The sequence below is a fragment of the Orycteropus afer genome, unplaced genomic scaffold, assembly GCF_000298275.1.
Source record: "Orycteropus afer afer isolate SDZICR_OR568_19922 unplaced genomic scaffold, OryAfe1.0 scaffold00370, whole genome shotgun sequence".
NCBI lineage: Eukaryota > Metazoa > Chordata > Mammalia > Tubulidentata > Orycteropodidae > Orycteropus > Orycteropus afer.
The window spans coordinates 205,797-224,364 of record NW_006921957.1 but is presented as its reverse complement, the minus strand read 5'-3'; the positions used below and the strand labels follow the sequence as shown (position 1 = coordinate 224,364).

Genomic DNA, 18,568 nt, shown 5'->3' with positions numbered 1-18,568 from the left:
TAACTGTCTCTGTGGGTCAGGAATTTGGCCAAAACTTGGCTATGTCTTCTGGCTTAGGAGTTCTCACATGGCTGCAATCAAGGTATCAGTTAGGGTTGTAGCTATCTGAAGACTCAACTGGAGAAGGAATTGCTTCCAAGCTCACTTGATTGCTGCCAGAATTTGGTTCCTGGTAGACTGTTGGACTACATGAGGAACTCATTTCCTTCCTGACTATAATCCAGAGCATCCCTCAGTTCCTTGCCATGTAGACCTCTCCATAGAATAGCTTGCTTCATGGCAGCTGACTATATCAGTGTAAGGAAGCAAGTATTGGTGTGGCTAGGAAAAGAGGCTGAATGAAATCACCAGGTGGATCATCTTATCCACCTGATCACTGAGACATCTCATGGTGGATCTACACTTGTATGCATTTAAATAGGATGTGATTATCTTCACATTCTCTGTGTGCTCCATGACAGATACATTCACATACCCTCTTCTAGACTCCCCTGTCATTAATCTTTCAATTTTTTTGTTTTCCAAGTCCCTGACCAGTGTATCAACCCATTAGTGACTGCTCATTATACATTGTATATCTGCACTCAGACCATCTCTCATTCCTTGTGAAGTGGACAGCCAGATATACCATTCAAAGTTCTTACAGGAGGGATTTTCTTTCACCACATTCAACACCACCTTAAATGAGGATGGTATCAATACATTGTGCAGATCCACTGTAAACTAGGCCTGTGCTTTTCTCTCTGCTGTACTAGTTATAGGGATTTCCTCATATGGGTTGAGGGAGAGGCAGCAAAGTATTAGGAACAGGGATTATGAGAGTTTTGCCACTGCTTATGAAGTCTATGACCTAGACTTGGACTTGTATATAATTTCCATTTTATGATGTAATTCTTCTGTGCATGTTCAATTTTGTGGTTCAGTCAATAGGATAGCACAGTTTATGAAGGAAAGGTTTATTTGCCTAGTCACTTGATGACTGATAGGCATACTGTCTCTATCAGGACACAACCTATTATTTTAAAAATGTTTTTGGTTTGAAATAATTTAAGATCCAGAAGAAGTTGCAAAAACAGTACACACTGTTCTGTTGTACTCTTCATACAGCTTCTCTCAATGACAAAATCTTACCTAACCACAGGAAATGATCATATCTAGGAAATTGACATTGGTACAGTGCTATTAACTAAACTATAGACCTTATTAGGATTTCACTATTTATTACATGTACTCATTTTCTTGGGGTGGGTTATATTCTATGAAATTTTATCATGTGTATAGAGTCATGTAACCTCTGCCATGCCAAAATTAGGATACAGAATTGTCCAATCTCTACAACGAAACTGTATCTCTATCTATAGCTATCTACTTATCTATCTGTCATCTATCCATCTCCCAACTCTAAGCCCTGGAAGCCACTAATTGACACTAATTTATTCACCATCACTTTACACTGTCTGGTTGTCCAGTGCTTATAGAGCATTGCTTCATATATTTGTCCTGCTTTATACAGTGAAAACTGTGAGAACTGGAACTCAATAGGACTGCCTTGTTTTTCCAGAACCCTCAATTTTCCATCTTTGTCAGGGTGCAGTCTTACTACTTTTCCATGGCTCTCAATTAGTGGAAAATATTTGAAAATATTCTGTGGCAGGTTTCCATCTTATGCAGATTCCAGCGTTTGTAGTGTTACTGTAGTTGTTTATAGTGGGATGGTAGATTTAATACCCATTACCAGGAATCCCTCTGGACATTTGGAATTTTTAAAACTACTTCTAAATAATTTATGGGTTAAAGAGGAAGTCATAATAAAGATCACAAAGTAGAGCTGTTTTGGCTCTACTGATAGCTGAATGTGGGATTGTTGACTCAGTCTAGAGTTTCTCCCACAATTGTGTAAGGTCTAATTCCTCAAACAAATCCTTTATTCCTAAAACAATCCCAAGTTGATTAAGTTGGGAATTGTTTCCCAGAATCTTCTTGGTTTTGAGATTTGGTCTGCAAAGTGAAGTAACAGTCCCTACTGTTTGAAGGTCTTCATGGTGAGATATACTGATGGCTAGACAGTCAGGTGCCAAGCTGGTCCTTGTTCTCTCTACTACAGATATAGCTCTCATTTTAGAAAATATTGGCCCTGCATACCAACAGGAATCCCAAACCCACAGCTGGATGCTTGGATGTAGACCCACAGAGAAGCAGCTACACAGAGGAAACAGTTTCCCAAAGAATTCTCCCTGAGATGCCTGCTGTGGTCTCATTTCAGTGGCTGTATCTGCTCGACTTCTCAGATTTTCCTGCATGTTCTGTCTTGTCCATGTGTATCAATGTTTCAGGATGAATAGTCAGTGGTTCTACTCTGATCTTCCAATGCTTCCTTCTAGATCTTTATTTTTCCAGTTTCTGTCACAATTATGTAAATTAATTCCTAAAATAAATCTTTCATTCTATAATAAGCACAATAATTCCCTTCCCTAAGTGAACTCTGACTGATAGAAATAGCAAGCTGGTACAAGGCTGACTTCGTGAGTTCCCATAGAAGTCACCTTTTCTACCTGGTGAAGTGCTTACACCAACAGTACCTAACATAAATAGTGCTCCTGAGCCTGCACAGCTATTTTGACTGTGAGGTGGAGGAGTTGGCCAGGGATTGGCTCCTGCAAGTCCACAAGGTACCACTTTCTCAGTACTACTGGCACTTTTGTATGGGTACAGCATTCTTTTGTCCATCAGAAGCAGGGCCCAGCTTTTGGTGATCATCATTCTCATCAGAGTCAGGAGGTCCATGTGCATCCTGTCAGAGATATCAAAGAGTCTGTAACTGCAACCATGTCTGACAATTACCACCCAGAGAATAGAGGAGGATATTATATTTCGTCAGGACTCACTGTAAGCAGAAAGTAATGTAGGAAGGGGTGTTATGTACCTGGCACCACAAAATTATAAAAATCTTGAACCTCAGAACTAAAAGTGGTCTCACAGGTCATCTAAGTTGGTCTTCTGGGCATTGCAAGCCTCATCTCTGCAGCCTTCCTGATCAAGCTCAGAGTGAATGACCCCTTGCATTGATCTGACAACCTAACTGCCTTACTTGGTTGCCTACTACCAAGTATGAAAACTTCCTTGGACTGAGTTGAAATCTGCTTTTGGTTTTTCAGCTTTCAGTTATTCTACTTTGAGTTTGATCACGTCTTCAAACTGGATTGTTATAACCTCAAATGTGAATATGGTTGGCCTGGTAAGATAAAGGTTTTGCTCTGCAATGTTCATGCTATAACCTGAGCTTTGGGGGGAAGTTCTGGCTGCTACACAATCATGACCTGGGGACTGATTATGTTTACTTGGTTGTGTAAAACATGAATGTGTTAGAAAAAAATGTATATGAACCAATGAAACATTCCTCTTATAAAGACATTATTCTCCTTTTCATTACTTGACTTGAGTTAATTTTAGTCACAGTAATTAGTATGTATCGTAGCAAACCAGACTATAATTAGAACTGAATGTCAATGCAACAACTACAGACCAAAACTTTGTGAGATGCAGTGAAAGTGGTCTTTAGACAGAAACTTAAAATTCTGCATGCATTTATCACAAAACAAGAAAGTTTGAAAATAAATGAACTAATCATTCATGTATGCTAATCAGATTTTAATTTTTTGTTTTCTAACTCCACGTCAGCACATTTCATCTTAATATTTTTACCTTGTCTTCTTAAGCTGCCCTTTTAACTTTTTTATTCAGCTCGTTTACTTCATCATTTCTTCCAATTGCTTTAGCTACTCTGCCCTTAAGAGCAAGTTTCAGAGTATCTTCTGACATCCATTTTGATCTTTTCTTTCTGTCCTGTTTTCTTAATGACTTTTCACTTCATGTATGATGTCCTTGATGTTTTTCCACAACTCTTCTGGTCTTCAGTCATTAGTATTAGTGCACCAAATTTATCTTGAGGTGGTCTATAAGTTCAGGTGGATGTGTTCAAGGTTATACTTTGGCTTTTGAGGAATTATTTTTATTTTCTTCAGCTTCAATTTGATCTTGCACATGAGCAATTGATAGTCTGTTTCCTAGTTGATCCCAGTCTTGATTGATGATATTGAACTTACCCATTGTCTGTACAGATGTAGTTGATTTTATTCCTGGCTAATATGTCTGGTGACATACATATAGTCCATGTATATAGTTATCAATTGTGTGGTTGAAAAAAGATATTTTGTGATGAATAAATCACTGGTCTTGCAGAATGATTTTTATCATGAATACTGTACTTTCCAACTAGTGATTCTTTTTTGCTTCAACTTCTGCATTCAAATTTCCATAATTTTTAATGCACTCTGATTGCACATTTGGTCACTTTCAGACTGAAGTCAGTTGTAAAACTCTTCAATTTCTTTATGTTGTTGTTATGTGCCATCGAGTCAGACCCCACTCATTGCGCCCCCTCCTTGGGTTTCCAAGGCAGTATCACTATGGAAGTAGATTGCCCCATCTTCTTGGTATTTATAGTTGGTGTGTAAATTTGTATAATAATCATATTAACTGATCTTCCTTGGAAGTATATAGATCCTTAAACAGAAAGAACTGAAGAGAAAATTCAAGCCTTGAGTTACAATACTGAAGGGTTCTATGGGTAAAAAAATTGAATGATGCAGGAAGCATCAAAAGAACATGGAAGGAATATACAGAATTATGGTATCAAAAAGGATTGGTTAGTGTTCAATAATTTTAAGAGGTAGCATATGATCAAAGGGAAGTGATACATAAAGAAGAAGTTCAAAGCTCTGAAAAATATCAGAATACCAATTAAGATACTTCAGTAATCAGATACAGCCATCTAAGGTGTGACTATTGGTCTCTTCCTATCCAGAGCAAAAAAGAGTGAAGGAAATCATAGATATAAAGAAACAACTAGTCCAAAGGACTAATAATAGTCCACAAGAACTCCAGCCCCCATGACTCTGAGACCCAGATGGTTCCCGTTACCATTGCTGACCACTCTGAAAGGGATCACAATAGGAAATCCTGGATAGAGTGGGGGGAAAATGTGGAAAAAAGCTCAAAACCACAATAAAGATCAGACCTACTGATTTGACAGAGACTGGTGGAACCCCTGAAACCATAGCACTTAAACACTCTTGAAACCTAGAACTAAACTAACCCCCATGGCTCAACTTTCAGTCAAATGATAGACAGGCCTATAAGATGAACAATAACATCAGGGAGTACTCGGTAGAACAATCAACTACACAAGATTAAAAGGGCGGCATTTGCCCAGGGATAAAGTTCGAAAGGCAGGAAGGGATAGGAAAGAAGGACAAAAGGAAGTGGTAAACATAGGGAGAAAGTGGGATGAGTGCTGTTACATTGTAGTGATTGCAGTGAATGTCACGAAACAAAATGTGTATGAATTATTGAATGGAAAACCATTTTGCTCTGTAAACTTTTACCCAAATCACAATAAACAAACAAACAAACAAACAAAAAAACCCTCCCAAAACAAGTAACTAGATGCAACATTGGAACCACTTACAGGTTTATGTCAAGAAATTTAGAAGACAGCTATCTGACCAACAGACTGGAAGAGACTCATGTTTGTGTCCATTCCAAATAAAGGTGATCAAAGAAGATGTGGAAGTTATCGGACAATATCATTAATACCACACGCTAGCAAAATTTTGTTGAAGATAATTGAAAAATGACTACAGCCTTGCATAAGGAGCTCTGGTGGTTCAGTGCCTAAGGCAATTTACTGCTAACCAGAAGGTTGGTGGTTCAAACCCACCAGCCAGTCTGCGGAAGGAAGACAGGGCAATGTCCTTCTATAAAGATTTACTGGCTTGGAAACCCAATGGGAGTCGCTGTGAGTTGTAATCAACTCGATGTAATTGGGTTTTTGGTTTACAGCCTTACATGGACAGTGAACTTCCAGAAGTTCAAGTTGTGTTCAGAAGAGGATGTGGAATGAGGATATCATTGCTGATGTCAGATGGATCTTGGACAAAAGCAGAAAATACCAGAAAGATGTTTACCTGTATTTGTCAACAACACATAGACAGTCAACAGAATGGACCGAAAATTATGGATAACATTACAAAGAATAAGAGTTCCAGAACACCTAGTTATGCTCACACAGAATCTATATGTGGACCAAGAGGCAGACTTTCCAACAGAACAAGGAATATTGTGTGGTTCAGAACCGGAAAAGTATACATACAGCAGGGTTGGATCTTTTCAACTTACTACTGAACAAATAATCCATGGAACTGGACTGTATGAAGAACCCAGCTTCAGGATACACAGATGAATCTTGTTTGCTGAAAATGAAGATGATTTGAAAAACTTACTGATGAAGGTCAAAGACTACAGCTTTCGGTAAGGATTGCACCTGAATGTGAAGAAAATAAAAATTCTTACAACTGCATAAGTAAATAGCACCATGATAAATGAAGAAGAAATTGAAGTTTTCAAGGATTTAATTCTTAACTCAATAATCACATCCATGGAAGTGGCAGTCAAGTAATCAAATGATGTATTGCATTAGGCAAACCTGCTGTAAAAGACCTTCTTAAAGTGTTAAAAAACAAAGATGTTACATTGATGACGAAAGTGTGTCTGTCTCAAGCTATAGTCTTTTCAATTGTCTCATATATATGTGAAGCCTGGACAGATAAAAAAGAAGACAGAAGAAGAATTGATGCATTTGAATTTTGCCAAGAATATTGAATATACTGTGGTCTGCCAGAACAAAGGCCAAATTAGTCTCAGGAGACATAAAACCAAAATGCTCTTTAGAAGCAAGGATGACAAAACTTTGATTTGCTTACTTTGGACATGTCATCAAGAAAAATTGATGAGTAGAAAAGGATACCATGTTTAGTAAATTAATCGGTCAGCAAAAATAAGGGAAATTGTCAATGAGATGGATTGACAGCCATAATGATGGGTTTGAAAATATAAAAAATGATGAAGATGCAACAGGACCAGGCAACATTTTGTCTGTTATACATAAGGTTGGCTTAAGTTGGAGCTGATTCAATAGCACCTAGTGACCACAATCATTCAAGAAGATAGACAAGGGTATACTCAAAGAAAGCAGAAGGAGAGAAATAATAAAGACATAAGCAAAAATCAGTTCAATATAAATAGAGTTAACAAAGCCAAAGCCTTTTTCTTTGAAAAGACAAATGAAATGGATGGCCCTTTGGCAAGACTAATCAAAGAATATTGAGTATACGCATTAAGTACATATTAGGAATAAAAAGGGGGTATAGAAACATATATTTAAAAACACATGAAGCTCTGTAGGAGCTCTGGTAGCATAGTGCCTAAGGCACTTGACTGTTAACCAGAAGGCTGGTGGTTCAAACCTACCAGCCACTCCTCGGAAGGAAGATGGGGCAATCTACTTCCGTAGTGATACTGCCTCGGAAACCCAAGGAGGGGTCGCTATGAGTCGGGTCCGACTTGACGGCAAACAACAACAACAACAACAACATTTAAAAACAAAACAAAACAAAACAAAACTCACTGGTGTCAAGTCAGATCCGACTCATAGTGACCTGTCCTAGGGTTTCCTAGGCAGTATTTCTATGGAAGTAGATTGCTTCCTTCCAAGGAGTGGCTGGTGAGTTTGAACATCCAGCCTTCTGGTTAGTAGGCAAATGACTTAGGCACTATGCCACCAGAGCTTCTAGATACATAGCAGATTTTTTAAAAGGGAGTTTCCCTTGTTTCCTAGGGTTGCCATAATGAAATACCACAAAAAAGGGTGGTTTGAAGAACAGAAATTTATTTTCTCAAAGTTCTGGGGGCTGGAGGCCCATGTCCATTCCTTCTAAGAACTTTGGGAAAGGAATAGTTCCAGGCTTTTCTCCTAGATTCTGGTGGCTGCCAGCAATCCTTAGTGTTCGTTTGTTGCTGATAGATGGATTTTCACATAGCGCCTTCCCCATGTGTGACTCTTTCTTTTACCAAATGCTACTCAGAAGGGATTATAATTAGGACTCACTCTATTCTGGTGCGACTTCATTAACTGATAACATCTGCAAAGAAAAAACCTATTTTTCCAAACAAGGTCACGTTCACTGATACAAGGGTTAGGACTTCCCAACTTGTTGCCATTGAGTCAATTCTGACTCATAGCAACCCTATAGGGTTGAGTAGAACTGCCCCACAGGGTTTCCAAGACTTTACAGAATGATACTGCCACATCTTTCTCCTGCAGAGTGACTAATGAATTCAAACTCCGAGCTGTTGGTTAAAAGCCAAATGCTTAACTACTACTGCACCACCAGGGCTGCCCATTAGGACTTTTTTGGGGGACACAATTCAATAACAGATACTCATACAGCAAAAAATAAATAAATAAATAAATAAAATTTTTTTTTTTTTTTTTTTTTTTTTTGCAGAGGTGTATGCTGGTAAACCTGAAAGCCTAGATAAAATGGACAACCTATTAGAAAAATGTAAATTTCCAGCATTGACTCAAGTAGAAGAAGGAAATGGGAACAAACAAATAACCAGAAACTCTTGGAGGAAGAATTGGGGTTTATTTGACATATGGGGTTGTTGTTGTTGTTATGTGCTGTCAACTCAGACCCAACTCATGGTGCCCCCTCCTTGGGTTTCTGAGGCAGTATCACTAAGGAAGTACGTTGCCCAGCCTTCCTTCTGAGGAGTGGCTGGGGGTAGGCAGATTCAAAATACATTTCATAGACCTTGATTAGATGGCTCAGTGAAGATGGCTTATTCTAGAGATTGAAGAGATTTATCCTCTTTGAAAAAAAAAAAATGAAGTGTTTGAGACAATGCTAGTGGCTCTATGAAAGCTGACTCACATGAGTCTATGTTTATTGGAATTTCACAGGAACCCAGGCATGCCACCAACCCTGCTGTGTGAATGTAAGAGGAAAAAGTTCATTGAATGGAACAGATCATTGAAAATTTCCATTTGCCAGATGTCTGGACATACTGTGATTGGAGGAGAGATTTAACTGGGGGTGAGAGGGAAAAAAGAGTAAGAGAATGAGTGTGAAACACAGAGAAGGTAAGTCTTAATTAATTAATTTTAAAAGGTGAAAGGGTATGTGTGTTGCAGAGAAGTGTGACTTAGCAGCCCTCTCCAACTAGTCTAAGCTTTGACATCTTATTTCAAGGATGAAACAACTGTTGATGATCATGACCTGATGTTTGCCAGGTGTTTCTTGCTTTTAGTCACTTAGCATCATATTGTGAATATTTACTCACATCATTAAATATTCTTCTAAAGTGCAATTTTCAAGGAGCTCTGGTGGCCTAGTGCCTAAGGCATTTGACTGCTAATCAGAACGTTGGCGGTTCAAACCCATCAGTCACTCCTTGAAAGAATACCGGGCAATCTACTTCTGTAAAGATTTACTGCTTAGGAAACCAAAAGGGGGTTGCTATGAGTCAGAATTGACTCAATGGCAGAGAGTTTGGTTTTGTTTTTTTATATAACATTACGTGACTGTACCATAATATATTTAAATGACAATTGTAGGAATATTTTCAATTTTTCTCTGTCTTAGGGAACACAATGAAAGTCTTCGTGTTACTTTTCCTGCACTACTGATGAGATTTCCTAAAATTAAGACTGGAGTCATTAGCCAAAGGATATGAATATATTTAAGGTTGTTGTTGTTGTTGTTATGTGCCGTTGAGTCAGACTCAACGACTCATAGCGACCCCTCCTTGGGTTTCCCAGGCAGTATCACTACAGAAGTAGATTGCCCAACCTTCCTTCTGAGGAGTGGCTGGTGGGTTTGAACCGCCAGCCTTCTGGTTAGCAGTCAAGTGCCTTAGGCACTACGCTAACAGAGCTCCTATATTTAAGGTTATTGATACATAAAGCCAAATCATGTTGCAACAAGATGTTATCAATTTATATTCCCACTAGCAATGCATTGACACTTATGTTTCTATTTATTCTCTTTCCTTCTGAATATTGTTTAAAATTGACTGCTAACTGGAAGGCTGGCAGTTCAAACCCACCAGCCACTACTTGGAAGGAAGGTTGGGCAATCTGCTTCCTTAGAGGTACTGCCTCGGAGACCCAAGGAGGGGTCACTATTGAGTCGCGTCTGACTCGATGGTACATAACAACAACAGCAATGTGGTAGGATTTTCTCATATGTTTATTGATGATTTGGATTTCTTCTTCATGAACTGACTTCATATCTGTAACTAATTTTCTGGGATATTTAAATCAATTTGTAAAATCTGCCTCTATGCTAATGATATTAACTATATGTCTGTCAAGCATGTTACAATTACCTACTTTATTTTGTCATCTGTATTTTAATTTTGCTTCATTGTTCATGCAACACTTGGGCTTCTTGATGGTGGAGTAGAGTTTCACCTTTGACAACACTGGGGATCTACACCCTTGGCATGGGCATTGACCTCTCATGGAGGGCACAAGTATTTGTTACATTTTTCCTACCAGCTCAGCTAACTTTTGAGAAGGATTCCATAGCCTCTTGTAAAAAAGGCATGGCATCAGACTTCCTCATCTAACTTCACAAGGGGGAGGAAAAAGAATCACCACCAGCACCAGCCCAAAGCTGATCTCTGTGAGGTAGAAGTCTGATATATCTCCATTCTCCAAACTTTTTACCAGTTCTGACACCAGCCCTCCCTCCCATGGCACTCTCTGCTTCTCTGTTGGGCTCAATAATTTGTTGCAACAGCCAGATAGAACTCACAGACCATACTCAATATTATGGGGTTTATTAAGGAGATAACAGGTTACAAGTCAGGATCATGATCACTTTGGAAGTAACAGAAAAACTCAGGATACAGTTCTTCAATCATGACAGCTTCTTCATTGCTGCTGCTGGGCCTTTACTCTCTGCTTGGGCCTTCATTTGCTTTCGGCCTGGGCAGATCTTTCTTTAGTTCCAACAATAAATGCCCAGAGACACCCTAGTCTGCCAGCAAGCCTCCTGCACAAAGGCGCTCATCTTTCTCACTCTGTGGGTCAGCCTGCTCACTGTAATCGCTTTTCTCCACAGGCTGGGAAGCACACCATGCCATCTTGTATTGGTCTCCTGGTTCTGCTGCTGATGGACTCTGCTGTGCTTGCCGTCATTTCTCGTTGCCTTATGCTGTCTTCAGTGTTACAGTTCCTTATGTTTCCTAGGTCTAGGAGGTTCTCAGTACAAGAATCCTGGGTCCAAAGGACATGCTCTGTTCCCAGCTCTTCTTGATATAGTGAGGTCCCCTTCCAACTTTGGGGATTGGTTCCCTTTAAGCCTAGCAGGATGACAAAACCGACCAATCACCTACAAGGGTTCCATGCGCCTTATTTGTATAGTCTCACCTTCACAAGGGTAACCTGAACCTTATTTGCATTAGCAAAACTGTCCAATCCTCTTGGTGTGTTACAAGTACTTTCTTTTCATAGTCCCACCCAATCATTTTATGGGAGTTAAAAGACCATGGCTAGAAGGGACATACAAAGTAATTCACTGTACTACAACAGTGTACATCAGCAAGGGCTGAGGAAGAAGAACCCACATGGACTACATGTTAGGCTATGGGCTGTATCCCATAAGCTTACTGCTTCTGCAGCAGTAAATTGTGGCAAAGCCAGCAGATATGGATGATGCCTGGTAATGTGACCCTACAGGTGGACAAAGCCTGGGTAAAAATTTCACATTTGTAAAGATTAAAGGAGAGATAAGCAGAGTTCATGGAGAAGGTCCCTCTAAGCAAGAAAGAGCAGAGCCAAAACATAGTATTGAGTTTTTACCTCTTTATAGACTCCCTAAATTTCATATCAGGAGCTCTGGTAGCATAGTGCCTAAGGCACTTGACTGCTAACCAGAAGGCTGACGGTTCAAATCCACCAGCCACTCCTCGGAAGGAAGGTTGGGCAATCTACTTCCGTAGTGATACTGCCTTGGCAACCCAAGGAGGGGTCGCTATGAGTCGGGTCCGACTCGATGGCACATAACAACAAAACAACAACAAATTTCGTATCAGAGGGTAACACTATGTCTACTTCCTGTCTTACCTACTACCACTAGCTTTCTTTATCCTTATGTAGGCAGAGTCCCTTTCCTTGAGATCACTCAAAACAGGCTGAAGTTTTCGAAAATGGACTTTATTAGAAACAAGAAGACAAGGAAAAGCAAGAGGTATGAAAATACAAAAGCACAGAGACCAATGATTAGAAAACACAGTTTTAATTTTCAATGTTTTGCCCTTTTAAGATAATTTCAATTGACTTCAGATGCTCTAATGGGTACAGTTTGTAGGTAGGCAGATACAGAGTCATCTCTACCTGTTTCTCATCTTAAGGATCATACCCTAAGATGCTCCACTTTTCAGTTTTTGAAATTCTACTTCTTCCACTCTCCACTTTTTCTCTTTACCCACTAGGATTCCAGTCACTTCCATAGTCTAGAGTGATGGCCGATTACTGCTTGATGGCTCATTCCTGAGTAATAAATTTAAAAAGTTAAAACTAACACTTACTAAAAGATGGCTATATATCAGTCTCTGTACTAAGTATTTTTCATATATTAGCTCATTTAATCATTAAATTTCCTTTTGAGGAAGAAATACCTACTTCATAGTATTTAAATGACTTGCAAAGATTCACATATCTAGTAATTGGTAGGACCAATTATCAGTCTTTTATCCTGGTCTGTCTGGTACTAAAGACTATTCTTTTAACCATTGTGCCACACCTTCACAATTATCTTTGTCCCAAACAACATCACCATAGATACTGCTAGTATCTGATCATCTTATTCCTCTCCCACTTGGGCAAAGGTGAACAGTTATCTTTTTAAGAGTCCAGCTCTTCCAGGTCTCCTGGAAGAGTCCTTGGGGTATTGGTGAATGTGAGTCCTACTTTGTTCAGCTCCCCAGTTCTTCTGCTTTAAAGCTTCATTCTGGTGCCTTGCTCGATCTCATCAATTTGAGGAAAGCCTGTTTCACATCTTTGTTCCTCAGACTGTAAATGACAGGGCTGAGGAAGGCTGTGGTAATGTTATAGAATAGGGCCATTTTCTTGCCATTGTTGGACAAAGAGCCAGAGCCAGGACCCATGTACATGATGATGCAGGGAATAGCAAACATGGTAACCACAGTGATATGGGAGGCACAGGTGGAGAAGGCCTTTATCCGCCCCTGAGCTGAGCGGATCTTCATGATGGTGGCAAAGATGTTAGCATAGACAATGACAACAAGGGAGAGTGGGACTACAATGACATTGAAGCCTGTGATGAAGTCCACCAAGTCATTAAGAGATGTGTCTGCACAGGCTAACTTCAGGACCACAGGGACCTCACAAAAGTAGTGGTCAATCTCATTAGGACCACAATAAGGTAGGCGCATAGCAAAAAAGGTATAGCATAGGCCACCCACCACACCATAGGCTGCACAGATGCCAACCATGAGGAGACACATCCAGTGGCTCATGATGACCTTGTACCTGAGTGGGTGGCAGATGGCCATGTACCTGTCCACAGACATAATAGAGAAAAGCCAGGACTCGGTGACCCCAAAGAGGAGGAAGATGTACATCTGGGCCACACATCTAGCAAAGGAGATAGCCCTCTTGTTGCTGAGAATATGCACAAGCATCTGTGGCACAGTAGTGGTGGTGTAGCACACGTCCAGAATGGAGAGGACACCGATGAAAAAGTACATGGGGGTGTGGAGACGTGAGTCATGGTGGATAACAGTGATAAGAAGGCTGTTGCTCACGAGGATCAGCAAGTAAAAGACTAAAAAGAAAGTGAAGAGCAGCGGATTGGTCCTGGGGTTAGGGGTGAATCCCAACAGAATGAATTCTGTCACCGTGGACTGGTTGAGTTCCTGCATTGTGATTTGCCTGTTTAAAGAATTTTTAGGATATGTGATTTATTGAATTTTCTGTGCTTAAGCTGTGTAAGGAATTTTCACACTCACTGTATCATTTATGCTTCCTAACACTATCAGTAAGCTTTGGATTGGCAGATGGAGGTACTGAGAGATACAAAATCAACAAACAGAAATACACAAATACCGAGGAATAGGCCTAATAAGAAAATGAGTGGCCTTATTGACAAAGAAAAATGAAAACAAAACAAAGAAATAAAATATTCTACAGAACTTTACAAGAAACATAAGGGAAGCTTTGATGAAGTATAGAAATATACCATATTCCTGGAAATTGGGGGGGGGGGAGGCATTTATCTCCAAAATTACTTATATATTTAATACAATCCAATTTAAACCTAATAGGATATTTTTGTGGGAACTTATTAATGTGATTCAAAAGTTCACGTAAGAGTAACCAAGAAAATATTGAGAAAAAAAAAAAAGAATAATGAATTAGAAGTAAAATTTTCAGATTTAGCAAATAAAAATAAATGTGCCCAAATACCAACATTTTCTTCCTTTTTAAAAAAAAAAAAAAAAAACCAAGCTCACTGCCATGTAGTTGATTCTAACTCACAGCGACCCTCCCTTGGGTTTCCGAGGCAGTATCTCTGTGGAAGTAGATTGCCCAGTCTTCCTTCTGAGGAGTGGCTAGTAGGTTTGAGCCACCAGTCTTCTGGTTAGCAGTCAAATGCCTTAGGCACTATGCCACCAGAGTTCCCATTTTCTTCCTTTAGAAAACATAAAAATAAAGGATATATATATATATTTGCCATTTAAAAACTAAATTTTGCTGTAAATTAAAAAGAAAAATAATGTTCGTGAAATACATGACATAGGTGGAAGATGAGTGATTAATGCCATTAGAATATGAAGATATCTTCTAAAACATTAAGAAAAACACTAATAATCCAGAAAAATTGGGTTAGATATGAATAATCTGTTCCAAAAAAGAGATTCAAAAAATTTAATCTTAATAATAATTGAAGAATTTAAAGTTAAAACATCAATGATGTTTTAAAATAAGCAAAAGTTCTTTTAAAATGATAATGCCCAAGGTTGGCCAGTTTGCAGTACAATAAAAATTCTCATATATTGCTGTGGGAAATAAATTACTATATTCTTTCTGCAGGAAGATCTGGCAATATGTAATTTTACTTATAAAAATTTTACCTAGGGAAAGAAATCAGAACTGTGGAAAGAGATTTTGATAAAGGCTGTTCATTGCAGTATTGTTTCTAATAGGAAAACTGGAAACAATCTACAAGTTTTTATTAGGAGATTGCTTACATAAATTATGGTATGTTGAAATCATTGGATACATGTAGACTGAAGGGAAAGTGAGCTCATAATAAAACACCTCTCACTTAGATTCTAGATTCCCGAGGCTGGTAGGCCTCTGGGGCTGGAAAACTAAGGACAACTGAGGCTGGCACTCAGGTATTTATTGAATTAGGCAATGTGATGCCCAAGAGAGCCGTGAATTTGGAGTCAAGTCATGTTGGGTTCTACAAGTAGCTTTGCTGTTGTTGCTTCATGACCCATGCAAATGACTTCAGCAGCCTCATCTGTAAGCTGGGAACTCTACAGGGTGGTTGGGCAGTTGGATGATGATAAAGTCCTGGGTTACATCATTGAATGAAGTGTTGTTGTTGTTGTTAGGTGCCATCAAGTCATCTTCGACTCACAGTGACCCTATGCACAGCGAACGAAACACCACCCAGTCCTGCGCCAGCTCCGTGATCCTTGCTATACTTGAGCCCAATGCTGCAGCCACTGTGTCAATCTATCTTGTTAAGGGCCTTCCCCTCTTTTGTTGACCCTTCACCTTACCAAGCATGACAACCTTTTTCAGGGAATGGTCCTTTCTGATAACATGACCAAAGTAGGTGAGACAAAGTCTGGCCATTCTCACTTCCAAGGAGCATTCTGGCTGCACTTCTTCCAGGACAGATTTATTAGTTCTTTTAGCAGACCATGGTACTTTCAGCATTCTTCACCAGCACCACAACTCAAAAGCATCAATTCTTCAGTCTTCCTTATTCATTGTCCAGCTGTCACACACATATGAGACAATTGAAAGTGTCATGGCTTGTGTTAGGTGCATCTTAGTCCTCAAGGAGACATCTCTGCTTTTCAGCACTTGAAAGAGGTCCTTTGCAGCTGACTTTCCAGTGCTATAGGTTATCTGATGTCCTGACTGCTGTTTCCATTGGCGTCAATTGTAGAACCAAGCAATGTGAAGTCTTTGACAGCTTCAATCTTTTCTCCATTTACCATGATGCTGCTTATTGGTCCACTTGTGAGGATTTTTGATTTCTTTATATTGAGGTGTAATCTATACTGCAGACTGTAGTCTTAAATCTTCATCAGTAAGTGTTTCAAGTCATCCTCACTTTCAGCAAGCAAGGTTGTGTCGTCAGCATGTCACAGGTTTTAATGATTCTTCCAATCCTGATGCCATGTTCTTCTTCATATAGTCCAGCTTCTCAGATTATTTGCTCACCATATAGATTGAATAAGTATGGTGAAAGGGTACAACCTTTATGCACTCCTTTCTTGATTTTATACCATGCAGTGTTCCCTTGTTCTGTTCGAACGACAGCCTCCTGGTCTACTCATGGGTACAATTAAGTGTTCTGGAATTCTCTTTCTTCTCAATGTTATCCACAATTTGTTATAATGCACACTATCAAATGCTTTTGCATAGTCAATAAAACACAAGTAAGCATCTTTCTGGTATTCTTTGCTTTGAGATCCATCTGACATCAGCAATGATATCCCTCATTCCATGTCCTCTTCTGAATCCAGCTTGTATTTCTGGAAGTTCTCTGTCAATATACTGCTGCAACCATTTTTGAATTATCTCTAGTAAGATTTTACTTGCATGCCATATCAATGATATTGTTTGATAATTTCCACATTCTGTGGGATTACCTTTCTTTGGAATGGGTACAAATATGAAAAAAGTAGGTAGTGAATAAATGCCAAAAACACATGAGGGACTGTTGATGTCTCTGACCCAAGCTAACCTAGGGGGTGGGAACATAAAACACAGAGACACTTCTCTGCTTCCTAAATCATCATGACAACTCAAAGAGTGCTCCAGTGGATGAGAGGAGGAAGTAGACTGGTACTGGGAAGAGTAGACTCCAGGCACAAAAAGCCCATGCGCCTGCTCTAAGCTGACTGCTCTGGCCCTGCTATTGTGTGTACAGGCTCCATGGCAGAAGGAGACTCCACCATCAATTGTGGTTCACAGAGCAGGTGGACAGGAAACTAGAAGGAGACTGACCTCTACTCCTAGTCTATATCCCCTACCCTCTATTGACAGGACAGGAAGCCCCTTTATTATTATTAATAATAAAAGAGACCAGACTTGTTAACATGTACACAAGGCCTTTCACATTTGAGCCTAGTCAGCTTTCCTGGTGATTGCACCTATACATTCTGTAAGAGCTGGGCTTTCATTCTCATTGAATCACTAGTTTGCTGTGTGACTTTGAGTAACTGACTTAACCTCTTTGGTTTTCATGATCTCATTTGTGAAATGAGAGTATGGATAATTTGCATGGCTTCCCTAGGACTGACAGGCAACACTTTTCTATTATATCTAAATTTGTAGCTGACTAGGGCCAAGAGGTGGAGGTTGTAAAGATAGAGCAAAAAGTGCCTGTGCTCCACAATCCCATTCTTCCTAGGTGCCCAGGCCAGATTGTGATTCAATGTCTTCCAAAGAGGACATTCAAGGCTGAAACAGAAGAAGGAGGTATGCAAACCTGAGAGGACACCATTTTGTAGACAGACCTGGACTGAAAATGGGCATTGGAATGGGTGAACACTGATGAGTGGGACATGGAGTCTTACAATTTCAGAATTACACAATTCTCAAACTTTGAAAGCCCTTGAACCATTTTGTCCAAGGGAAAGCTCAGCACCTACTCCACTCACGCCTTCCTTACTCAGACATGCATGGTTCCCCATGGCTCCTCTTGCGAGTTAAAGGTCTTTGAAACTCAATTTGATACATACTAATACAATTCTTTCATTTCACCAACACCAAGGGAGGGGAAGCAGGCAGCATAAATTCATACAGAATGTGTGTCTGGAAGAAAGGGAGCACCCAAGTGCCTTAACCTCTGGCCAGAGCTCTTTGCACTGCTGAGTATTGCTTTCGGAGAGGATTCATGGGCCAGGGTATGGGACTTAGGGGTAGAGGGAGTCTTGATGCTGCAAACATCATTCTCTCCCCAGCTCCTGAAATATGTTGTCCTTAAATAATTATCATGGGGATGAGACACTGTCCAGTTCTTACCTCCTGCTTGTGCCTGTAGGCTGAGGGCAGAAGAAGCAGAGAAGATGCAGGTAGCAGGCTCCTGCCTCAAGACTCCTTCATCTTTGATATATTTCCATCTTGGTCCAGAGCAGAGCCTGCAGACTGGTTTGTAACCTCACTTTCTTTGCCTGGCTTGGTGTGTGTCTTAGAACCAGTTGTTTGGCTAGGTTTGACAATGGCCTGTTGTAAATGATAAGACAGAAATGAATTTTGTGAATGCAGAGTTGGGATAGATGTGAGGCCTTGGTCCTCAACCTGGCTGGGCCATGGGGCTAAGGGGTGCCAGCTGTGTCAATCTCTAATTCCCAGGATATAATGGGAATTAGAGAAATATAGTTT

At 39.8% G+C, this 18,568-nt stretch overlaps 1 protein-coding gene across 1 annotated transcript; it reads right to left on the bottom strand.

The window, feature by feature from the left end:
• Positions 1-12,915: 12,915 nt before the first annotated feature.
• On the bottom strand, positions 12,916-13,854 carry LOC103207426 (olfactory receptor 2D2-like). Its single transcript, XM_007953028.1, has one exon. It carries the CDS (start codon positions 13,852-13,854, stop codon positions 12,916-12,918), a length of 939 nt encoding a protein of 312 aa, XP_007951219.1.
• Between the last annotated feature and the right edge of the window lie 4,714 nt (positions 13,855-18,568).